Source organism: Prionailurus bengalensis, chromosome A1 (assembly GCF_016509475.1).
Source record: "Prionailurus bengalensis isolate Pbe53 chromosome A1, Fcat_Pben_1.1_paternal_pri, whole genome shotgun sequence".
In the NCBI taxonomy this organism is placed as follows: domain Eukaryota; kingdom Metazoa; phylum Chordata; class Mammalia; order Carnivora; family Felidae; genus Prionailurus; species Prionailurus bengalensis.
The window spans coordinates 229,580,297-229,605,916 of NC_057343.1; the positions used below are offsets into that span (position 1 = coordinate 229,580,297).

The 25,620-nt window shown below is 43.2% G+C and overlaps 1 protein-coding gene across 1 annotated transcript in view; it reads left to right on the top strand.

Moving 5' to 3' along the window:
* DNAH5 (dynein axonemal heavy chain 5) overlaps positions 1-25,620 on the top strand; it is a 229,815-nt gene that overhangs the window by 73,733 nt on the left and 130,462 nt on the right. Inside the window, exons 30-38 of the mRNA XM_043574233.1 lie at positions 992-1,145; positions 2,649-2,812; positions 9,244-9,400; positions 12,967-13,179; positions 13,934-14,158; positions 15,546-15,718; positions 23,485-23,663; positions 24,277-24,464; positions 24,797-24,991. Of these exons, the coding sequence (XP_043430168.1) occupies positions 992-1,145; positions 2,649-2,812; positions 9,244-9,400; positions 12,967-13,179; positions 13,934-14,158; positions 15,546-15,718; positions 23,485-23,663; positions 24,277-24,464; positions 24,797-24,991 (1,648 nt within the window). The remainder of the gene's footprint in view (positions 1-991; positions 1,146-2,648; positions 2,813-9,243; positions 9,401-12,966; positions 13,180-13,933; positions 14,159-15,545; positions 15,719-23,484; positions 23,664-24,276; positions 24,465-24,796; positions 24,992-25,620) is intronic.

A 25,620-nucleotide genomic window follows, 5' to 3' on the forward strand; every position in this document is an offset into this window, starting at 1 on the left:
GGAAATTCAGTATTTTAACTGGGCACTTACGTTTCTAGGTAGAAATGGGGTCCTATATCTAAAGAGAAAAGGAAAAAAACACTGGAAGGCCATGATCCGTTTCTCTCTCAAGAATGAAAAAGGGAAGATAGATCAACTATAGGAGAGACTAAAGAGTGACTATCAGAGTATTACACGTAGACATGCATGATCCCTAACACATACACACACACAAGCACACGCACACGCGCGCGAGTGGGTGGTTTTGAGTGGCTGGGAAGTTGGAAAGAGACCCAGAAAGGGGGAGGCTAGAGAGAGATTGCAGGTATTAACATGTTTGAAAATTGAATTGGTTGTTTGATCCCCACCAGTGTCTCTGTAATTGCCCCATAGTATGTGAGAAACCAGAGAGAGTCCCTGGAGTAGACACCAAAGGTCAGCAGAGAGGCTATTACTCGCTTGGCTGTAGCAACAATGACCCCAATTTTATTACTCTAGCAGTTGTGTGGAATCAAGTCTAATGCCTGATCTGCTTCTCAGATGACCCATCTCCCTCCCACCTGTTTATGCTCTGGATCAAAACAGGAAAAGTCGAACAATGTCCAGTAAATGATGATGATTTAGTCACTTGGTAGCATCACTAAAAAAAATAAGTTTATTTATTTGAGAGAGAGAGAGAGAGAGAGAGAGAGAGAATGTGTGAGAAAGAATCGTGGAGGGGCAGAGAGAATCCCAAGCAGGCTCTGCACTGTTAGCCCAGAGCCCGACGCAGGGCTCGATCCCATGAACCGTGAGGTCATGACCTGAGCTAAAATTAAGGGCTAGATGCTGACCTGACTGAGCCTCCCGGGTGCCCCAAGTAGCATCATTTTCAAAACCAGCACAACATAATCCCAGTTGTAAAGAAACAGGTAAAAATTAGGATTAAATAAAATCTTTTAGTTTGAAAACAACAATAAAAAAGAAAACACCAAAAAAGCCTCCCAAATGCTGACTGTATTTTTCATTTTAGGTACAATATGCCGTTCAAGGCCCAGATCCAAAAATGGGTGCAGTACCTTTCCAACTCAACAGACATCATTGAGAGCTGGATGATGGTGCAGAACTTGTGGATTTACTTAGAAGCTGTCTTTGTGGGAGGAGATATTGCCAAGCAGCTTCCCAAGGTTTCAGAATTTTCCTTATGGTTTCATCAGGGTTTTAACTCAGAGAATTCTCTAATAACCAATAATTCCTTCAAAAATGCAATAATACTTCAATTTCTCTGGAGCCACACCCTCCCCAACGTTTTTGTTGTTGTTGTTGAACTGTTTTATAAGGAGAGAGCGATTGTGGAAAAGTAAGGGTGTGAAGTCTACAAAACCGTGTGGTTTTGTGGGAAACAGAGGGTTAAAAAAGAAAAGGAATGTCTGCATAATTGATACACTTTAGGTAATTTGAAGGTAGAATTTGGGAGGAGTGCGGAATTATGGCGTAGTTATCTCGACAATGGCAGGATAATTTGTTCTGTTACTACTGACAGTTTAAAACAACTCACGCTATATAATTCACCCAATTATATCTGTACTGGAAAACTGGGGGGGGGGGGGGGGTGGAAACAGGCAGAAAAAAGAAACTCCAGAACAAAAAGGCCCTCTTCTCAAGACTGTGGAACATGTTTTTATCTCATCAAATTTAATCATCTTATGGGGAATATGGAGTGTAGTATTTTGAAATTTTTATCAAAAACATTTTTCTTACCAAATCTCAAGGATTCTTATTCAACTACCTTACATCGTTTGCAGAATTATAATGTTTTAATGATATATTTGAGTTTCAGAAACACGGTTGTGTTGAGTGTTTTTTTTGCTCAGTCTTCCTAGCTGTCCCTGTGGTGAGTTTTCAGTTTCATTACAGAGGATGGGTCTGTTAGCCGATGTATTTTTCACCTACCGGTGGAATGTATCCACACACTGAAACTTTAAGTATTTATTTACTTATTTCTTTATTTCTGCTTTTACATTTGGGCATGTTTTTCTTCTTGCTGGGTGGTGGGGAATCTCAAATTGGATGTAATACTGGCAACTTTCACATTCAATATTCAAGGAACTCGGTGGGGTCTCTTGCTCTCATATTTGATAGTACATGCTTATTGGTAAACTACAGAAAGTTTTAGGGAAGAAGGAAAACCTTATTTCTATTCTCTCAAAGTCCTCTGCGCATTTTCAATTTTTTTTCTGAAAAAAAAAAATCTATGTTTAAAAATTTCACAGTATTAGGGTTATACCGTAATTAGTTTTGTATCTTATTTTTAAATGTTTTCATTTCTAAATATACAAACAATTCAGTGCTCAGTGTAGAAAACTTGAAAAACATAAAATTCACTTCATTTAGGGATAACTGGCAAAAACACTTGGGAGTGCTTTTCTCTTCCAAGCTGTCTCATATTGTATTTTCATTTCTGTGTCTGTCTTCTGCTTTCAGTTAACATAATGGGGGGACCTTATTTAAGAAAGGGGGTGGGATGGTGCAAAAGGAGAATCGAAATAGAACATGTGTGACATTTTAGGCATGTAAAGTTGGGATATCCAGACTGGGGAGAAATCTGGCCTCAGCAGAAGGTATGTGAGATGCGCTTTCCTTGAGATCACAGATGTGTCCAAGTGGGCTTTGTTACCTCGCTCTTGTAGGAAGCCAAGCGCTTTTCCAACATCGATAAATCTTGGGTGAAGATTATGACTCGGGCTCATGAAATGCCAAATGTGGTTCAGTGTTGTGTTGGAGATGAGACCATGGGGCAGCTGTTACCGCACTTGCTGGACCAGTTGGAAATGTGCCAGAAATCCCTCACTGGGTAAGTTTACTGGCTCTGTGAAGGCCCCCTTAGCGTCCTAGAGATGAAAGGGATCAGAGGGACTAGACAGCATTAGCCATATTGATTTTCTTTTGCTAAAACGTAATTCGTGTCTGATGTTGTTGCATAGATAAAACCGGTAGCTTGGAGTCTCATATTATCTCCAAGCCCTTGCTGGATTTGTTCTGATGTTGGAATAATAGGACTCAGGGCTTCTTCCATCCACTGGGACAAAGTCTTGCAAATTCTCATATAGTCCTTGCCTTTTAAAACGGATACAGCTACTTCCCTGATTTTCTTCTTGGATAAGCATCTGAAGAGTCAAAATATTTCATGAGGTGCAACCAAGAACAACATGAACAGTGTAATGGACACAAGTAGTCAAGATTATACAGAAACAAGAGCCTCATGTATCTATACACACACACACACACACACACACACACACACTTACGTGCACACACTCACGTGTATAGGAGGCGGGGTGAATTCCAAGAGTAACATATATTTTTCTTTTCTTTCCCTTTGGCTAATCAAGATAAATCATGTAAGCAGAAATATGTTGAATAGTAGTGAATATCCCAAAAAAAGTTAACTACACATGATTTTATGTATTTTTTATTTTTATTGAGATATAATTGACATACAGCATTACATTAGTTTCAGGTATGCAACATAGTGGTTTGAGATTTGTATATATTGCAAAATGATGACCACCATAAGTCTAGTTAACGTCCATCGTAACGTGCATAGTTACAAACTATTTTTCTTGTAATGAGAACTTTCAAGATCTACTTTCTTAGCAGCTTTCAAATATGAAATAGAGTATTTTCAACTATAGTCACCATGCTGTAAAATATATCCCCATGACTTATTTATATTATAGCTGGAATATACATGCTTTTAAATATCTCCTCTTTCTCTTTCACTCTTATGTGGATCCTGAGAAACTTAACAGAAGACCATGGGGAAGAGGAAGGGGGAAAAAAGTTACAGAGAGGGAAGGAGGCAAACCATAAGAGACTCTTAAAAACTGAGAATAAACTGAGGGTTGATGGGGGGTGGGGGGGAGGGGAAAGTGGGTGATGGGCATTGAGGGCACCTGTTGGGATGAGCACTGGGTGTTGTATGGAAGCCAATGTGACAATAAATTTCATATTAAAAAAATAATTATCTCCCCTTTAACCATTTTTTAAATTATTTTTTACTTTAGGGAAAGAGAGAGAGAGAGAGAGAGAGCGAGCGAGCACGAGCAGGGGAGAGGGGCAGAGGGGGGTGAGTGGGAATTCCAGCAAGCTCCACATTCAGCACAGATCCTGGCACAGGGCTCGATACCCTGACCCCGGGATCATGACCTGTGCTACAATCAAGAGTTGGACACTTAATTGGCTGAGCTACCCAGGTGTCCCTAAATATCCCCCCTTCAATCTTAGAATAGTCAGTATGTATGGAGAAATTTAGGATAAACTGTTGGTTATGTACTGGTAAGAGTTCTCCAGAGAAACAGAATCAGTAGGGTGTGTACACACATGGTTGGGGGTGGAGAGAGAGAGAGAGAGAGAGAGAGAGAGAGAGAGAGAAGAAGAAGAAGAAGAAGAAGAAGAAGAAGAAGAAGAAGAAGAAGAAGAGAGACTGAGGGAGAGAGATGTGATGGAGGAGACTGGCAAGTTCAAATCTACAGGGAAGGCTGGCAGCCTGGAGACACAGGGATGACCTGCTTCAGTTAAAGCCCAAAGGCAGTCTGCTGGCAGAATTCCTTCTTCTAGGGGCTGTCAGTCTTTTTTTCTTTAGTCTTTTGCCTGATTGGTTGAGGCCCACCCACATTATGAAGGATAATCTGCTTTATTCAAAGTCTTCTGATTAAGTGTTAATCTTAGCTAAAAATACCTTTACACTGGGGTGCCTGGTGGCTCAGTTGGTTAAGCATCTGACTCTTGGTTTCGGCTCAGGTCATGATCTCATGGTTTGTGGGTTCGAGCCTTGTGTCAGGCTCTGCAGCTGGCAGCATGGAGCCTGCTTGGACTTCTCTCTCTTCCTCTCTCTTTCTGCCCCTCCCCTGCTCACTCTCTCTCTGTCTCTCTCAAAATAAGTAAATAAACTTTAAAATGAAAACCTTCACAGAAACATCTGGAACCAAGTTTGACCAGATACGTGGGTACCGTGGCCCAGCCAAGTTGACCCATAAAAGTCCCTGTCACGATCATCTGTAGTCACGAGTGGGAGCAGCATCAGGGATGCTAATTGTGCTGAGATGTACATTGACACTGACATGCCACATATTCTGAGCTTTTAACTCCAACTAAGTGATGATGTCTCCTTGGCTAACTCTGGGAGATGGATGCCCCCTCCCCATACCAACGCCCCCATGTTCTCACGACCTACAACAGTACCTATAACACCACCTGTGACTAGGCAGCTGTCTTGTGCACTGAGCAACCCAGGGCACCTAAGCCAGGCTGTGCTCAGAGTCATGGGTGGTGGTTAAAATTCTGAGCCTCAAATGGCACTTTGGAAGGATCTCTGTGAAGTAAGTAGAGGTGTTGCTTAAACTTGAACCAAAAACGTGACTGAGCTGAAAATAGAAGAAACACCTGTATGGTAACATGTAAGGGAGGGGGCTTACTTACTTATGCTTGGCTGGTTAAGTGGCTTTTGAGGTGGCTGCTAGAAAAGAACAAAGTAATGAGAAAATTAAGGTGAAAGGAAAGGATAAAAACCAAAGATGGTAAACTTGTCTCAAAAAGAAGCTATAAATGGACCTCAGATTCAGAGGCCAAAGGCTTTTTTCCCAGGGACAAAGGAAAGAGTGATGTACGATTAGGTATAGCATTCATACGATGCATAAAATGAAAGGTTCCCGTTGCTCGGGAAAACAACATTTTTTTTGTTTGTTTGTTTTAAATTGACACCTTGGACGATACTCTATTGTGCATTCTCTATAATGGGAACACTCAGCACAATCCTCACCTACTTGCTTTACCCCAGGGTGAGTCAAGTGGGAGGCATTATGATCGAATGGCTTGATCCAGGGAAGTCGCGATGGGATGCCTGCACACTCTTCAGGAACTCCGTCATGAATATCACTGGTATATCCAAGTTAACAGAGGATCTGGGGCAGTGTGAAATGTGAGGGATGTTAAGCCCTGGCAAGAATCTAGGTGATAGACCACTGGCACTGCTGGTTAAAGACAAATCCATAGACTTTGGTGTTCAGCTGGGAGGGTGATGAAGTTGGCATGCTTTTAGGAAAGTTGAAGAGCCTAAACAAGACCATGCCTAGAGGGATGTCTCCCCCACTACGTGTGGAGGCAGGTTCAGTAGGAGGTGGAACTAGGGCCGAGATTTTCCTTGGCAAATATTTGCAAGTTTACTCTAATCTAGGTGATGGGCATCCCGACAGCTTATGCCATGGGCCTATGCTAATACTTTTCCTTTAGAAAATTGTCCTGTGAAGACATTATTAATCACGAAGATCATAGGCAATTAAAGCGTCGGTAAAGCACCCTTTAAATGTTAACTTAAAAATTTTTTTTTCAACGTTTATTTATCTTTGGGACAGAGAGAGACAGAGCATGAACGGGGGAGGGGCAGAGAGAGAGGGAGACACAGCATCGGAAGCAGGCTCCAGGCTTCGAGCCATCAGCCCAGAGCCCGACGCGGGGCTCGAACTCCCGGACCGCGAGATCGTGACCTGGCTGAAGTCGGACGCTCAACCGACTGCGCCACCCAGGCGCCCCTAAATGTTAACTTGAAAGCAAAACCATTTGCAAGCAAATCCTTCAAAATAACTTTTTAGAAAAATAGGTTTTCAGGTATCAATGATTTGATATGTTTCATAAAATTATTGAATCAAGTCAAGTAACTGTTGAAGGACATTTGACAAAAGAAGAATTTTTATAAAAAAGAAAGAAGAGAGAGGGAAATAAACCGTAAGAGATTCTTAAAGGTAGAGAACAAACTGAGGGTTGATGGAGGGAGGTGGATGGGGGATGGGCTAGATGGGTGATGGGTCCTGAGGAGGGCACTTGTTATAATGAGCCCTGGGTGTTGTATGTAAGTGATGAATCACTGAATTCTACTCCTGAAACCAATATTGCACTGCATGTTAGCTAACTAGAATTTAAAGAAAAATGTGAGGGGCGCCTGGGTGTCTCATTCGGTTAGGCGTCCAAATCTTGATTTCAAGTCAGGTCGTGATCTCACGGTTTGTGAGATCGAACCCTGTGTGCGGCTCTGTGCTGACACTTTGGAGCCTGCTTGGTGTTTTCTCTCTCCCTCTCTCTCTGCCCCTCCCCCGCTTGTGTTATCTCTTCTCAAAATAAATACATAAGCATTTCAAAAATTTGATCAGTCGATTAAGCGTTTGACTTCAGCTCAGCTTATGACCTTGTGGTTGGTGAGTTCAAGCCCTGTGTTGGGCTCTGTGCTGACAGCTCAGAGCCTGGAGCCTGCTTCAGATTCTGTGTGTCCCTCTCTCTGCCTCTCCCCTGATCACACCCTCTTTCTCTCTCAAAATAAATAAATACACATTAAAAAAAAGAACAAGGAATAAGGAATTCTTTTCTCAATAAAGAATAAAGATCAAGCTTCTACAAATAAGATGGATTGGGATATTTAAAATAAAACTAGCCTATTTAAAGTAAGGAAAATAAAAAGCTAAAAACAAACAACATAAAACACTATGAGCACAGGGGTGCATGGGCGGCTCAGTCGGTTAAGCATCCGACTTCGGCTCAGGTCGTGATCTCAAGGTGTGTGAGTTCGAGCCCTGCATCAGGCTCTGTGCTGACAGCTCGGAGCCCAGAGCCTGCTTCGGATTCTGTCTCCGTGTCTCTCTGCCCCTTTCCCAGTCATGCTGTGTCTCTCCCTCTCTCAAAAGTAAATAAATGTTCAAAAAACCCAAACAAACACGAGCATAAAAGCAAGAGTTTGAGAAAATGAGGGGGATGTAAACAGAGACTCTTCGGGCAGCGTCGTCCTGCCCCCTCTTTGAGGCCAGATTTTGTGCCTTTTCACGTGCCCAAAGTGAATAAACCCGAATTGCCAAAAGCAGTAGTTTGTAGTGTGTATTTTACTGATTGTTCCACGAGAGCTCAGGAGGAAGATTACACCACATACAGAAAGCTCGTCCGTCACCCGGAGCACCTCTTGTAGCATAGTCTGTCCTTCTGTTTCCTTCCTTTCTTTGCCTCTTTCAGCCTCTGAAAAAAGTCCTGTCTTCTGTCTCAAGGAATTTAGCTCTTGTCCTCATGCTGGGCATACCATTCACCAAAACAGAAGTCCAGCAGTTGACCAAGTATGGGCAGCCAAGTGTCCCCCTTGCATGCCCTCAAGGGCACCAGCTGGCTCCAGCTTCTGGTCCACAGTGTCCTTGGTCAAAATCCTACCTTCCTATGAAGAGAATCTGCTTCTGTGGACTAAGAATATTTCCCTCATGATTTTACACAGGAAACAAATAATAATACACATGGCGGGGAAGGAATAGAAATTTTTCAGACAGACCACACTTGAAAAGGATTTCTGGTAAGGTTTCAAAAACAAATTACAATGAAAACTACAGTAAGTATATCGAAGGATGCAAGAAAATGAAGGTACAGAGGTATTAATATGAAAATAACAGGGGTGCCTGGGTGACTCGGTTAAGCGTCCGACTTGGGCTCAGGTCATGCTCTCATAGTTCGTGAGTTCGAGCCCCGCATCGGGCGCTGTGCTGACAGCTCGGAGCCCGGAGCCTGCTTCGGATTCTGTGTCTCCTCCTCTCTCTGCCCCTCCCCTGTTCTCACTCTGTCTCTGTCTCTCTCAAAATTAAACGTTAAAAAAATAACAGGAAAAATATATCCGTCACACAAAGAAACACCATAAAGTAAAGCAAATATAGAAACAAAATATAGAAACAAAAGCACAGTTGAAAATTCTCTGGGTTTCAGTAATTCCTGGAGGCAGAGAATTGTGCCAGGGCCCCTTCACGCAGTTTATTCAGAGCTAGATTTTGCCTTCTGCTTCGGTAATGGAGTCATTGCATTCTTTAAGATACAATTCCAAGAATGAGGTGCACCCTTCAGCTGACACAGCACTGTGCTTGCAACAAGACCACCCCCCCCCCAACCCCCTCCAAAACTCCCTGAGTGTGATCGCTCCCGTCCTCCACCAAGAAAGTACAAGCTTTTCCAGATTACCTCAAGGGTATGCATTACACTCGTGAAAGATGAAGAAACTCTCCTATCAGTTCTGGAAAAAATATTTGTTTTTCATCCAAATACGGAATGCTACTAGGCAAGATTAGTAAGAACCACAGAACGAAAACATCGAACAGTGTGTGGGAAAATTTGGTTGTCTCACAATCCTTCCCCCTTCTCGCCGTCCCGATGAGTTTATTTCTAGAAAGGCCTGCTTTGTGTGTTTATGAAGCCTCTCTTTTCCTCTCCACTTAGGTACTTGGAGAAAAAACGTCTTTGCTTTCCTCGCTTCTTCTTTGTCTCGGACCCCGCCCTTCTGGAGATCCTGGGGCAGGCATCAGACACACACACGATACAAGCCCATTTGCTGAATGTGTTTGACAACATCAAAACTGTCAAGTTCCATGAAAAGGTTTGCCTAATTCTAACTGCTGGCCGGCAATTGCCATATCTTAAACTTCCCTTGTCTTTGTACAATCGCTCTCTGATGCTGTGTTTGCATAGGGTTACTCCCAGCTAGTGATTAAAAACAAACTTTTGGGCCCAACGTGCCTTCAGAATTGTGTGATTTCTTGCTATCCAAAGTGTAAATTTGAAGAACAGTGTAAACATGATTAGGGATGCGTCGTATGTAGCATTCATGGTTTTACATGCCAAGTTAGCTGTTGCGAAATTCAACGAAACAAAGAAACCAATCGCTCAGAAAATAGTCCCTTGACGAAGCAGAATTGCCACAGTGATTTGATTGTTTTAATCAGGTTTCAGAAGTATTTGGCATGATCGTCTTCCCTGGTGCTCGTCATGCTTGATTGAAGCCTTTTTTTTTTTTTGAAACACTCCTTACAAGTTTCTAGGGTCATGGAGTTGTGGGGGACCCAAGAGAAGGCGTTCAACGTAAGGGAGGTTGCGTTTCTCGGCTGGGAGAAGATACTGCCTGATCCATCGCTTCACCCCAAATTCCCTGGGAAAGAGGCCCTTCCAGTTTGACAGTGTGTTCGGTCGTCCTCCGGGGCTCCCCGGAAACCCTCACTGCCATTCCCTTATTCATCCTGGCGTGCTCTTGGGGAGAGACTTCCATGTGCCAGATGTTGTGCTGAACTCGAGAATCAGAGACCTCCGGGATCCGCACTTGGGTGGGGTGTTTCTAGAGTGCAGCTGGTGCCGTGGTGGAGTGATTACATTGGACGCGATCAAAAGCCATTCGTTTAAGTTCATGCCCGGGGCTGTGTGTCAGGCATGGTGCTAGTCCTGGGGCTCCAAGGAAGAATTTATCAGTACACCGAAGTTGTTTTTATGCCGTGCAACATTCATGAGAAATCTGGCCATTTAACGGTTGGTAATTCTTGACTTGCTGTGCTAGTGTTATGCACAAATAACGTGGGGATGCTGTCAGGGAGCCTTAGCCTGGTATAAGGGGTGTCAGGGAAGGCTCCCTGCGGGGCAGTATGGTACTTGAACTGATAATTTGAAGGCAAGTGCAATCTACCCAGGCAGGTGGAGAAAGGGGTGCATGATCCAGTCAGAAGCAAGGGCAGGTGCAAGGGTCTGAAAAGCGTGGGCAGCCTCGGGTGTCGGGAGTGTGGCTACGTGAGGGGTTGGGTCGGTTTCCTACGGCTGCTCTGGATTGACAGCAGAAATTTCCTCTCTCACCTTTCTGGAGGCTAGAAGTCTGAACTACGATGCCAGCAGACTTGGTTCCTGCTGGAGGCTCTGAAGGAGAGTTCGTTCTGTGCCTTTCTCTTAGTTTCTGGTGGCAGTTGGCAACCCTGGATGTTCCTTGGCTTATACCCATGTCACGTGGATATCTGCTTTTATCTTCACATGATATTTGCTCTGTGTGTCTGTGTCTCTCTGTCTAGATTTGCTTCTTATAAAAACACCAGTTATTGGATTAGGGTCCACCTTCATCGTAACTTGATGACGTCTACAAAGACCCGATTTCCAAATAAGGTTCCATTCACAGGTTCTGGGCTTAGGACTTCAACATCTATTTTAAATTAAAAAAATTAACATTTATTTATTTTGAGACAGCGAGACAGAGCATGAATGGGCAAGGAGCAGAGACAGAGAGGGACACAGAATCTGAAGCAGGCTCCAAGCTCTGAGCTGTCAGCACAGAGCCTGAAGCAGGGCTTCAACTCATGAGCCTCGAGATCGTGACCTGAGCTGAAGTCACACGCTTAACTGACTGAGCCACCCAGGCACCCCGGGGATACACATTTTAACCCTGATGGGCAGCGATGAGCAAAGGGAGAAGGGGAAGAAGGAGACATGGGATCAGATTCCAAACGGCCAAGTGTATCACACTACAGAATTCTACTTCATCCTGAACATGACAGAAGGTGCAGGAGGGTTTTACGCAGGGCGGTGACCCAGTTGTGTTTCAGAAAGATTCTCTGGCTCAGTGTAGGAGGTGAAATAGAAGGAGGCATGGAACCCAGTCAGGATGGAAAAGGCTGAGGTGCTACAACAAAGCCTTGATGAAGGCGAATGGGGAGAGAGGAAGGGAAGGCAGTATGGATTCAGTGGGTCAAGACCATTGTTTCTTGTAGACCTACTGGATGTGTGGGTTGAAAGAGGCACTGAATTACACAGGAAGTTCTTCCCGATGCTTTTCTTACGTCCTTCTGCACTAGGACTGGACGGTTCTAGAGTGCAGCTCCTCACGGTCTCATTGCACAGTGGGAATCAATTAAACATCCTCATTTTTAGCCGCTATTCATAGCAATTACTTCTTAAAATAAATAGCATCGCTTTTTTGCTGTTTTCTCTTGCTATAACATTTCTACAACCAGGGGCAGATCTGGTTTTTATAGGTCCTCACTCCTGTGAAATTATAAATCTACAACTCTAGTCAGGACTTGGAAAGGGCCCATGGAAGTGACAGGCTGTGGAACTTCTGTCTCATTAGCTTCTTGGTAGACCACTTCTGTCTACGACACAGGAGGATTCATTGATACAGTACTACATTGGAGCCCAAGGAAACAGTATCCCACTTATTAAAGAACAAGAATGCAACAAATTTGTACTTGATCATTTGCCTTATTTTATTGTATGCTATGAATAGCCTGTGAAGTGAGTAGGGAAGCAGCACAGGCGTAGGTTTTAATGACTAGTTATGAGCCAGAAATTTAGTCTCAGAGATGTGTCCTCCACCATCGCATGGTCAATGAATGGCAGAGCACCATTTGAACCCGTATTTTAGCAAATAGCATGCTATCCTCATGATGCCATGCTGCATGGAAACTGAGGTGAGAAGACCAGACTAGGAGCTGGATTTGAATTAGAAAACATCGGGGCACCTGGGTGGCTCAGTTGGTGAAGCGTCCAACTTCAGCTGAGGTCATGATCTCATGGTTCGTGAGTTCAAACCCCTGCACTGAGTTCCATGCTGTCAGCGCAGAGCCCACCCTCAGATCATCTGTTTCCCCCTCTCTCTGCCTCTCTCTTCCTCTCTCTGTCTCTCAAAACAAAAACAAAAACATTAAAAAAAATAAAAGAAAAAGAAAACATTATGTGCCACCAGGAGCTCCTGTAAAGAGGACAATTAGTACAGACTTGGAATTACCTGGAAAGGTGTTTGCATTGATCATATTGGCCTGGTCGTTGCTAATGTTGACTCGATAAGCTTGTGTGGATGACAGGCTCTTACAGGGTCCCATTTCATTGGCGGAAACTAGACTTGTTTCGATCATCCCATTTATGTTGAGTATTTCTGTTAGGAAGTAAGTTTTTGCCTTTCAGGTGTAGACTATTTGGAATTGATTTATCTCAGTTCGAAAGTATTCCCTTTTCGATTTCATGGGTGACTTTTTTTTGGCTTGAAATTGATTTTGAATCATATTTTGCCTCTTATTTTATAATCTACAGCTTACCTTCCTTCAGGAAGGATAACACTGACAAGAGGGCAGTGGAGGAATTCATTCTTTATGTGAATATAGCTTTTTTTTTTCTTTTCTGTTTTGGCTTCTATTGTAGATCTATGATCGAATTCTGTCAATCTCCTCTCGAGAGGGTGAGACGGTTGACTTGGATAAACCTGTGATGGCAGAGGGCAGTGTGGAAGTTTGGCTTAATTCTCTCTTGGAGGAATCTCAGTCCTCATTACATCTTGTGATTCGCCAGGCAGCTGCAAATATTCAAGAAACAGGTTTCCAGCTGATTGAATTTCTTTCTTCCTTCCCTGCTCAGGTCAGTGTATTAAATTGGAAAACATTTTTTACAGAATAGTCATACTAGATCTCGTACACTGCCTATTGTAAACTACACGACTGACTATAATTTAACTCTGGACCAGTATTAAGATTTTCTTAAGGATTTCTTAATATAGATAAGCTTGAAGGTTTCAGCTACAGATTATTTGGTTATATACATATGTATAAATATAAATAACATCTTACACGTTTTATAGATACATTTTCTTTATATTTTCTTTAACCTAAAAGGTTTTTCTTTTTCCTGCTGAATCTTTTTAGTAAATAAATCATAACAAAGTACTGAGCGTATGCTTAGCCAGAAAGATGAGAAATGTATCTTAGTGTTAAAATGTAAAAACCGATGTTCTCTTAACCATTATGATCAATAAAGATTTTGTGGGTACCTACCACATGTAAACCCTGCTAGCTTGAGAAAAACAGGTTTAAGCCATGTTCTTTCCCTTCCAGTAATTTAAAATCTATCTAGGGAGAAATATGACTTAAACAATAAATGGTTTAAAATTTCAAGGAAAAAATTGTGGACACATCATGAGGCTGTATATGTGTAACTGCCAGGGAACATTATGAATAGAGTTTCCATCGGTTTCCAAACAATGAATCAAGTTGAAATAATCAAGGATGTCCTTACATTTGCATAATAATCACCATCATTCACTATATTATAATTTCTATTTAAATATATTAATAGGTCACACACACTCATAAAGCCTTTTTTTTGTTTCCGTAAGGTTGGATTATTAGGAATTCAAATGATATGGACACGGGATTCAGAAGAAGCCCTCAGAAATGCCAAGTTTGATAAAAAAATCATGCAGAAAACCAATCAGTCTTTTCTGGAGCTGTTGAATACATTGATAGGCATCACGACGAAGGATCTGAGTTCCATGGAACGAGTTAAATATGAGACTTTGATTACTATCCATGTGCACCAAAGGGATATCTTTGATGACCTGGTAAATGCTTTATAAATACTACGGCATCTATAGAAAAGCAAACACTGGGCACTATCCGTGTTTACCCACTGGGATTGAATGAATCCAAAGGAATTGAATGAATTCAAAGGAAAGGTTAGATTCAGGCAAAGGGTCATCTTCCTGATGAGAACTTGTTTGTCAGATTTTTTTTTTTCAGTCTTTAAACCAAAATTTCAGTCATATTTTGATGATCTCTTGTTAAGATGTTATTGATCAATTAGACTTTATTTTAGATTCTTTACGTGACCAGTTTGGAAGCTAAACTGCCATGGAACATCCTGAAAAAAGCTTTCATTGGTCTTGTGTTCCTGTTAGTTATTAAAGATTACCAGTCTCTTGCTATGGAAATGACAAGGAACACTGCTAGAAGAATTGGTTCATGCTTCCTTGGAGGCTTTTGGATAAGTCACATCTTTAACAAGTTTCGCTACATTTTATGTCATTGATTGCAAATGGCCTTTCCTAATATGGCTGGTGACAGTCAGAGGTCATGCAGATTCTTGCCTTTCAAGAGAAAACAGAGTAGCAAAGGCAGTTTAGTAGTTATAGAAAATAGGAAATGTGAAAAGAAATGAAATTTGTCCTCTGCTACAAAATAGAACATTAGATAAGAGGCAAAAAGCCCTTATTTTCATAATAACTTTCTGGATCGTGTCTCACCCCATTATGTGAAAAAGATTATAAACGATCGGTTGTGACGTAACGGAGAGAAGGACAGCTTATTGAAGCTCTTGTGGTCTAATCTCTCTTAATAGTGAAGCACACTGTTTGCCTCTCTGAGAAATAAAGGGCCCGGGGTAATTTTAGATTTATTATTTGTCCAAGAAAAATGATGAAAATGGCTTAACATTTTGGTTACAAAATTCAGACAAAAGCGTTACTGGTCAATAACCTGCCATTTGGATGTTAGAAATTTTGGCCCGCCGCAAATCCTAGGAAGGATAACGAATGGATTAAAAAACCCCAACATTGTACTTTGTCATAATCACAAGAGATGCCTTTTTCCTAATGAGATTGTTTGATTGTCTTTGTATGCCAAAACATTTTTCATGGGTTGTACTTTATGGTTAGGGCTGTGGTTTGGGGCCTTTAAGGGTGCAATTTGAGAAGTGAATATCTATTAAAATGTGTCATGCTGTTTACATTGGTGGGCACAACTAGGGGTTCCTCTTGAATTTTCCTATTCCTGTATCTTCTCAAGTGTCCTTTTTGCCGATCAGTCAATGAATGGGTTGGATGGTGTGTAGTTGATACCTCCAAACCAGCTGGGTTGTCTTACATCCCATTATGATCTACGTGAATGCTAATGTGCATATTTCATAGGTGGTTCTCATCTCAGCTCTAACATCTCCCTTTTGCGTTTCAGTGCCACATGCATATCAAGAGCCCTACAGACTTCGAGTGGCTGAAACAGTGCAGATTTTATTTTAACGAAGATTCCGACAAGATGATGATCCACATCACGGATGTGGCTTTCATATACCAGAATGAATTTTTAGGCTGCACTGACAGGCTTGTTATAACTCCACTCACAGACAGGTGATGGAAGGGTTCTGTGATCCCAACCTCTTTCCCTCCACCCCCTCCCCTACATTTTTATCCTCCTGAGTCACTCAGGAGATTTCTGCCTCATGTCTCTTTAGGGTTTATAGGCTCTTTTACACCAAAGTCTTTGAAATACGGTATCTTTAGCTTTACCCATGGGTCTTTGCATGGGATTTGGGTTTTTGTGACCGAAACGCTTTGCTTCCTTTGCCTTCAGTCTTAGGGAGGCTAAGTTTAAATGACCTCAGTGGACATCAGTGGGGCAAGAAAAGGAATTAACTACCGTGTCAATAGGTGCAAATCACAGTTGGCCTTGAGGGTTGCACTGGGGACGGTGGCACCTGCTGTTATTAGAGATGATTAAGATGGTTTCCTAGCAGGAAAGAAATTGAGTATCAATACAGGTGAAAAGTGATGGGGAGGACATTGGCCAGGACGTCTGGAGTTCTCTGTTGTCCTCTGCCTGTTGCATAGCAACTCTGTTAGCCAGAGGCGCCTTGCACTTTCCCTAGACTCAGTTTCCTCATCTGTAAGATGAGCCAGTCTGTCTCCAAGAGTCGTTGCGCAGCTCATATTCTGTGATTCACTTAGTCCACTTTGAACTTTGTGGCATCAACTACTTGCATATGTGCTCTGTTCAGGGATGCACTGCTTACTTATTTTGGACAAAATGGCTGAGTGTTAAAAGCAGAATTTGGCCTCAGTAGAAGCTGATGGTGAATATCATTTATTTTCATGGAATGAACTTCTGGGCTATTAGATGACAAATACTGTCACACCAGGGGCCCCTGGGTGGCTCAGTCAGTTAAGCGTCCAACTTTGGCCCAGGTCATGATCTCATGGTTTGTAAATTCGAGACTGGTGTCGGGCTCTGTGCTGACAGCTCGGAGCCTGGAGCCCGATTCAGATTCTGTCTCCGATTCTCTGTGCCCTTCCCCCCACTTGCACTCTCTCTCTCTTTCTCTCTCTCTCTCTCCCAAAAATAAATAAATATTAAAAAAAAAAAAGAAGGGGCGCCTGAGTGGCTCAGTCGGTTAAGCGTCCGACTTCAGCTCAGGTCATGATCTTGCGCTCCGTGAGTTCGAGCCCCGTGTGGGGCTCTGTGCTGACAGCTTAGAGCCTGGAGCCTGTTTCCGATTCTGTGTCTCTCTCTCTCTCTGACCCTCCCCCGTTCATGCTCTGTCTCTCTCTGTCTCAAAAATAAATAAACATTTAAAAAAGATATTTTAAAATTAAAAAAAAATATCGTCACGCAAAACATAGAAGTTTGACACAAGCATGTTACTCACATGCTGCTTGATTGTTCTCTCTGCTCATTCCGGATGCTAAATGAAATGCTGATCTTCAACAGAGAGACTTTATTGTCACTCTCCTCCTCTTCATTGTCTTTCAATTCCTTCTTGTGCCTGGATTGGAGGTGACTTATACTGGATGCTCTTGGATGTCCTTTTGGAGTGTTTCTCTTTGTTTTGAAGCACAGAGGCAGATAATCACAAAACGTGACCAGTTCCTTGAGACGCTTGTGGCTCAGGCAGTGATTTCACACCTACTGTCTTCTTAGGCTCCCAGCACCCCCCTCCCTCCCTAGCGAAGACCGCCTCTCCTGTCCTGTGGGGAAGATGCTGTCACAGGAGGGGCCGCGCCCTCGATCCCCACCCACGCCTCGGCTACCCAGGGCACCTGCTCTTGTGCAGTCGGTTCTCTGGATGGATGGTCTGTGCGGCCATCCAAAGCCAACATCCCCACCGCCAGTGATTTCGTCTCTGGGACAGCATCAGTTTTCACTTCCGGCTGGATCCTTCTCATCAACTTGCAAATATGCTGTAATTGCTACCGGAGAGAAAATCCTCCTGTGGCACCTCGGCGTTTCTTCCCACGCCTGAGCTCTCATCACAACTCCTTGGAAGCACCCATTTGTCTTTCACCCCTTTTATGTGGAATTCACTCCAGTTGGGCTCTCTGCGTTAGTTTCTTACTGATCCCGTGACAGGTCACCACAGACTTAGAAGGTTAAACAACCCAAATTAATGATTTTACAGTCTGTGTGTCAGAAGTCTGACACTCGTCAGCGTGGCTGACTCCCTCCTGGAGCCTGTAAGGGCGAACCCCCTTCCCGTGCTTGCAGGCTGTTGGCAGAACTCGTTTCTTGGCCGTGGAGGACGCGAGGCCGGGTTTTCTTGCTGACTGTCAGCTGAAGGCCGTTCCCCGCTTTGGGAGGCTGTACTTTTTCTTGGTTCATCTTCACAGCCGGCAGCGGTGGGTTGAGACCCTTTCAGGCATCGACTCTCCTCTGTCTTCAGTCCCACGTCTGACCCGGTCTTCTGCCTCCCTTCTCTCCTCGGAAGGACTCGTGAGATTAGATTGGTCCCGACAGGTGATCCCGGATCATCGCAAGACCTTTGACATCATAGCTGCAAGGTCCCGTTAGTCACTCGAGGCAACCTGTTCACAGGTTCCGGGGATTCGAACGTAGATCTCTTTGGGGTGTAGCTGCCCCTTATACTCTCTGCCTTCTCTGGAAGCTACCATGCAGACGTTTTCTGTTGCTCCGTGCGCTAGTCATTTCTTGTTCTTGTCTTTCCTGACCCGTGAGGGAGCGCCGGTGTGCACAGCTGAGCACTCTGTCCTTTGTGACCCACTGTCGTCACACGGCTTCCAAGACACCACACTGTCCTGGCTCTGTACTGTTCCAGTTGGTCCTTCATACCCTTGTTCTGCTTCCCCTTTACCTTCCCAGTTTAAGCCCAGAATGTGCGGGGAGTCTTGTCCGTCTACGCTCGCTGCTCAGGTGATCTCCTGTGGCTGCGAGTGTCATCCAGATGTGGACTCCCCAGTCTGCACCCGGCCCGGGCTTCTCCCCTGAGCTCCAGACACATCTATCCACGTACCTGCCCAACGTGTCCACTCGGATGCTTGCCCGGAATTCACAGTTAACAGCTTTGATCGTCCCCCACAGACGCACCCTCCTTAGTCTTCCTCATCTTAGCAAATGGCGGTTCCGTCCTTGGGTCGCTCAAGCCAAAATGCCTGGAGCATCTCTGATACCTTCCTTTTTCTCTTGCTTTATTATCCCCCCCTCTGTCATCAAGTTTGCTCAGCACCATTCCCAGAATTCACCTGGGATGTGACCACTTTTCACCCATTTGCTGTTACCATGCTGCTCCAAACCACCATAATCTCTAGCGTGGATTCTCGCAACGGTATTTTGACTGGTCTCCCTGCTCCTGCCATTGCCCTGCCCCCCCTGCCCCCCGCTGTGGTCTATTCTCAATTCAGACACTGGAAGTCCTATTCTGTCATCTCTGCCTCAGTCCCTGCACTGTCTTTCTATCTCACCCAAAATAAAGTGACCTTATGTGGCATGGCATGATGTGGCCCCAGCTATTCTTCTGTTTCTTCTTCCTCATTCAGCTCCGGCCACTTGCTCCTTAGCCGTTCTAGAACAGCACACTCTTGCTTCGGGGCCCTTGCCCTTCCTGTCCCCTTGACCTGGAACTCTTTTTCCCTTCAGTACTGGCATGGCTTGCTCCCTCACCTTCAGGGCTCTGTTCGAATGTCACCTCAGAGGGCACTTCAGACCCACCACAAGAAGCAGAGACCCCCACACTCCCCCTAGCCCTCCTGACCAACTTTATTGTTTCTGTTTCCTATTTTGGAATAACTTGTTACCTTCCTTTAACATGTCAGCTAAAGAGCTGGCATGGACTTCCTGTGACTTGCTTACTGCCCCTACAAGAGTGCTGTCACATTATAGGTGCTAAATAAGCATTTCCAGAATGAATGAACGAAATGTTTATTTTCAGAGGCACATCTTTGTGATGAAAAGTTTAAATAGTACAAAAGGACAGAAAGTTGAAAGTGTGAGAGTAAATTTTTTCTTCTTCTTCTTTTTTTTTAACACTTAACAGTTTATTTCCTCTTCTAGAAATTTCAAATGCTAGTAGGTCAAAATTCTTTTTAATTTTTACATATAGGTATTGGATTCTACAAACTTCTCTGCATCTTAATTCTTTCACTATATTCATTGTCTTGTACATCTTTCTGTATCAAAAAAACTTGAGAACTTTAAATTTTTTTAAATGTTTATTTTTGAGAGAGAGAGAGAGAGAGAGAGAGAGAGAGAGGACCCTTGCGAGCAGGGGAGGGGCAGACACACACACACACACACACACACACACACACACACACACACACAATCCAAAGCAGGCTCCAGGCTCTGAGCTGTTAGCACAGAGCCTGACATGGGGCTCGAACTCACAAATGGTGAGATCATGACATGAGCCAAAGTTGGATGTTTAACCGACTCAGCCACCCACGCACCCCAGAGAACTTGAGAACTTTAGAAACACAGCAGGTGTCTGTTAAATATAGAAGTGGAAGTGATTCCAGGGTTTCAGCCTGTGTCCCCCTCAATGTTCATTTGCTTATTTTTCTTTAACTCTCTTGATTATGGGAGAAGTGAGTTACCTATTTTTTTTTTTTTTTTTTTGCCGGTCACTGGGATTCCACTGTAAGCATTCCTGCCCTTTTCCCGAAGAATTCCTCACTAAAGTTAATCCTTACAAAAATCAAAGGGCAGAGGCATTGATATCTCATCAGTCTTTTGCTGACTGCCCCGTGGAAAGTCAACAACGTTGGTGGCTGTAGTCTCTGGGAAGCTCAACATCACATGGATGGAGTTGCCATTGTTCAAGATGATAAAATAGTTATTCTAATTCACTAAAAACATATAGTGCCTTTCTCTGAAAGCTCGTGGTGTTTTTTCATGGCCGTTCCCTCCTTCCACTCTGGGCACAAGCAGAGAAGACAGGAATCATTCTTACTACACTGTCACTCAGGCAGAGGGCAGCAGGAATCAAAGGCTTATAGAAGTTTCTCATCTGCTTGATAAGAAATGTACACGGGTCTAAACAGAAAAACATGTGCCTTTCTCTGAAGTATTCTCACAGCTTCTGTGAATCATACTTGTGTCTTGACCACTGGACTCTGCCCTTAATAGCTGCATCGTCTTGGCCCAGACACCTAAACTCTCTGATTCCCTCCTTTTGGAATCACTGTGTGGACTAGAGGTGACAGATGTAGGTAATGAGGGCCTGGCACTCAGTAAATGTTACTCATTATTATTGTTGCTATGACTATGGTTATTCGCAATCATCAATAACACATTCTTTATCAATGTTTCCTTTTTTTTGAGAGAGAGAGAGAGAGCATGAGAGTGAGAGAGTACCAGTGGGGTGAGCAGAGGGGGAGAAAAGAGAGAATCTTAAGTAGGCTCCATGCCCAGTGCAGAGCCCTATGCAAGGCTCAAGCTCATGACCATGAGATCATGATCTGAGCTGAAATCAAGAGTCAGATGCTTAACTGACTGAGCCACCCAGGTGCCTCTCAATGTTTCCTTCTGTTTCTCCTTAAGTACGTCCTATAATCAGAGTCTATAACTAAACCCCCCAAGAAAAGAAACAAAGAAAAATATGTTCTTGATGTGTGTACCATAATTGCATTGGGAAATTTCCCAGCATTTTGCAATCAATACTGTTTAAGAATAGGAACCAAAAGCACTACTGGCTTATATGTGATGAAATGCATGTAGGGTGCTATGAATGTTGGTGACAGATTTGCTTAAATTGCATACCATAATGAGACCCAGGTCATGAGGTTGGTCATTGCTGGTTTAGCATGGTGGTCACATTCTGCATCTCTCTCTCTCTCTCTCAAACTCTTGGTGTGATAGAAAGGAATCATATTTTATTTTTATTTTATTATTTCTTAAGTAGGCTACATGCCCAACTTGGGGCTTGAACTCATGACTGAGATTAAGAGTCTCATGCTCTGCCTCCTGAGCCAGCCAGACACCCCACATTCTGCATCTTTAACTCCAGTAGCTGTTGGGATAGGAGGAACCAGATAGGAGCGTATGGCTGGACGGGCCCAAGCCATTTGTTTAGCAAATGTTCATAGAGTACTAGGTGCCAGGGTTTAGGCAAGTATTTGGAAGTACAAATGTGAACTAGACCCAGCTCCTGAGAACAGAGATTTTACGGCAGCCTAGTGGAGAGAGAGAAAACTGTGGAGCAGGCCCCTAGATCACATCAGAGTCCAAGTTGTGTTCCTGAATGATGACACTTTTGAAATCAGCAAAGAGACTGGAAAGGAAAGCAGGAAAGGGAGGGAGAGAGGTACACATGCATGTAGAATACTCGGGATGGTCAAGTAAACAAGGACATGAAGATTTTCTGGCAGATGCACGCTTGTCTCTGAAAGGCAGGTCCTTGAAGAGCCCGGGTGCCAGCCTAGCAGATGGACAGAAGCCCCCCCCCCCCCCCCCCCCCCCGCCCCGAGGAAGTAAGGGATAAAGCGCCTGGCTTGCCTGCTCATTTTCCGCACGAATAGGATGACTTCTTTTAGGCAACCTAACAACTTACTACTGCTTCAGTTCAAATATAAACCCAAATGGTCCCAGTTATAAAGAGGGTTTGCAAGACAGAGTAGCTGGGGGTCAGAGCTCTCGGAGATTTATTTCTTACCCTGGCGGGGTGGACGTGTTCTCGAGCCGGGCAGCTGAGGGCTTGCCGCCAGACAGGTAGGCTCGGATCTCGGCTCTGCTACCACGATCTCGAGAGAAGTAATTCCATCTCTGTGAGCCTTTCTCCTGATCTGTAAGGTGGGAAAAACAACAGTAGCTTCCCTGCAGGCTTCTCTGGGCTTAAGCGAGATAATGTAGGTGGAGCACGACGTGTTAACTATTTTTAGAGACTGCTCCGCAAGGGATGACGAAAGTGCAAGGCGAGAAATAAAACTTTGAATTAAAAGGCAAAATCAGAGTGAGCTTGGGCGTCCTCCTGTATTGTCTTCTCCATTTCCAGGCTCCATATACATTCAGGGCTAAGTCATTTCCTTGCCTTTTTAGGAACCCACTTCCAATGAAATACAGACTCCGGAGGACCTCTGGTTGGTGTGCTTGCTGTTTATTCCCACCTTTCACATTGGACTATCACTTTATTTCCTTTGAAGTTTTTTTCAAGTCCAGGTGAATTCTTTATAGAGTTCGCTGTAGGAAAGCCCTCAACTTCATCACTTTGTAGATTCATCACTTTGACAGCACTGGGTGATGCTGGAGAATTGAGTGATTCATCAGTGAGTTATCAGGGTAGTTTTTTCCTTCCCAGGCACTCTTGTATTTCCTCATCAGAGTCTTTTATTTGTTAATATCATGTGATAAGAGATAATAGAAGGTATGTGCAAGGTACAGTAGGCACTCCCAGAAATAGATTGAAGATATGATTATTTAGCAATGTGTGATTTGTCTCATGTGATCATTTGTACCCAAGTACATCAAATTATTGACTCTTAGATTCCCAGAAGGGAATTGATCTAATGGTTCCCAATCTGTTTCATAGAACACTATTCTCTAGATGTTGGTAGATTTCTGTGAAAAACGTTGCCAAGTAAGTTTTGGAAATGCTGTGTACTATTTTTTCACACTTGGAGAATCTCACGCTGTACGTTGTCATGAGAAAGCCTGTTGAAACTTTTTAAGAGTTTTCAAACTGAGTTAACCATAGGCCAGCCCCTCCTTTTTCCTTAACAAATATCCATAAGGAAAGTGTATATTAGGGTGCAGTTTTGGAAATGCTATGTAGGGACAGTGGCTTAAATTTTCCATTTTTAAGTCTTGTGCGCAGTTCATTTTACTGTGATGTCCCAGAAGTGTCATCTAGGTGCCAGGGGGCATGGTTCTAGTGATGTCTCTATTCCTCCAGGTGTTATATCACGTTGGCTCAAGCTCTGGGAATGAGCATGGGAGGAGCTCCCACTGGACCTGCAGGAACAGGAAAAACAGAAACTACGAAAGATATGGGTCGTTGTCTTGGGAAGTACGTCGTGGTTTTCAATTGTTCCGACCAGATGGATTTCCGAGGACTTGGACGGATTTTTAAAGGTGAGGGTTATATTTTTTATTTGATGAGAAATTTAAAGCTAAGGTAGACTATCTGGTTAAGATTTATTTTGGGGGGCATCCGCGTGGCTCAGTCGGTAAAGCATCCAACTTCGGCTCAGGTCATGATCTCGCGGTCTGTGAGTTCGAGCCCCACATTGGGCTCTGTGCTGACAGCTCAGAGCCTGGAACCCACTTCGGATGCTGTGTCCCCCCCTCTCTCTGCCCCTCCCCTGCTCATGCTTTGTGTCTGTCTTTCAATAATAAATAAACGTTAAAAAAAAAGATTTATTTTTCAACAACTGGCTGTATTTCAGTGTCATTTTTCAACTTTGTACAACTTTTTGGAAAATCCAAATCTTAACCACTCTTGTGTGGATCAAATGTCAACATCACTTGCCATTGTAATGTTCCTTTATCCCCGCAGGTTGGCTGTTTACAGATAGAGCGCCATATTGTGAGTTATTTCGGGGGCACTTTATGCATAATCTATTTGTTCAAGTTTATTTTTGAACAGACTTATCTCTGGCTTGTCTTGGCAGCTGCAAAATGCTCTTTTCCTTGGCTTCCCGAAATTATATACTAATTGGATTTTCTATTTAATTTCCCTTCGAAGGATTAGCACAGTCTGGATCCTGGGGTTGTTTTGATGAATTTAACCGTATCGATTTACCAGTTCTGTCAGTGGCAGCCCAGCAAATTTCCATTATTCTGACATGTAAAAAGGAGCGCAAAAAGTCTTTTATTTTTACCGATGGAGATAATGTGACTATGAACCCTGAATTTGGACTTTTCCTGACCATGGTAAGGAACCACAAGAAGAGCTGCTGAATTTCAGCCTTCATCTCACAGCTTTCATGCATTTCCCTCGTCTTAGGTCACTTATTTTTCATGAATGGAAATTGCGACAGTAATTTTAACTCCTGTGTGAAGGCCTTTGGTGTTAAACAAAGCTCATGTTAATAACTTGTGATGTAGTCTCTCCAGTTAAAAGGAGAGTGAGATATGTAAATGAGTTCTTCGGTCGTCAGTCCAGATTTGTTGTGTGGACATAATGAATCTTTTAGTGCCGTGCTAATGTGTGTGTGTTGCCCCATGACTGTGTCATTCATCCGTGGGTCTTATTTTCTGTACAGAATCCTGGCTATGCTGGACGGCAGGAGCTTCCTGAAAACTTGAAGATTAACTTCCGCTCCGTGGCCATGATGGTGCCCGACCGACAGATTATCATCAGGGTGAAGTTGGCTAGTTGCGGCTTCATTGACAACGTCGTTTTGGCCAGGAAGTTTTATACTCTCTACAAGCTGTGTGAGGAGCAGCTTTCTAAGCAGGTGTGATGTTCTGAAAGTCTCTCTGGACTTATGCATACTTAGTTTTTCTATTCAGTGAGATTTGCTCATTTCGAAAAATTGTAGACTGGGGTTGTTGACAGATTACCTTACGGATACAAAGTACAAAGTTGTATCGTTATGAAATCAATTTTATATGCGTAGTTTCCTGAAGTACATTTAAGTAAATTAATATTTACAGCATAAAAATGAGATGAGTACTATCTGAACTGATTTAAGAGCCAAAGAATTATAAATATTAATACTTGCTCTTTATCCCACCTGTACATTAATCATAATATGTGTTGTGCGTCCTCATGGTTTTCAGGAACCTCTCAATCATTTACTCCTCTTATTTCCAATATCTTCCACATATTGGGCCAAGCTTTGCCAATTGTCTATTTTATCTATGGTAACTTCTTTGCTAAGTTTTCTGTACTGTTTAGCGTAGCAGGTTCTGACATCATGCAGCTTTGCAGTTAAGAGGCATGAGATTAATCATGTATTACTTTTGTGTTAGTTATCTGTTGCTGTGTGACAACGGCTCCACAAATTTACTGGTTTATTTTATTTATTTATTTAAAAAGAATTTTTTTTTTCAACATTTATTTATTTTTTGGGACAGAGAGAGA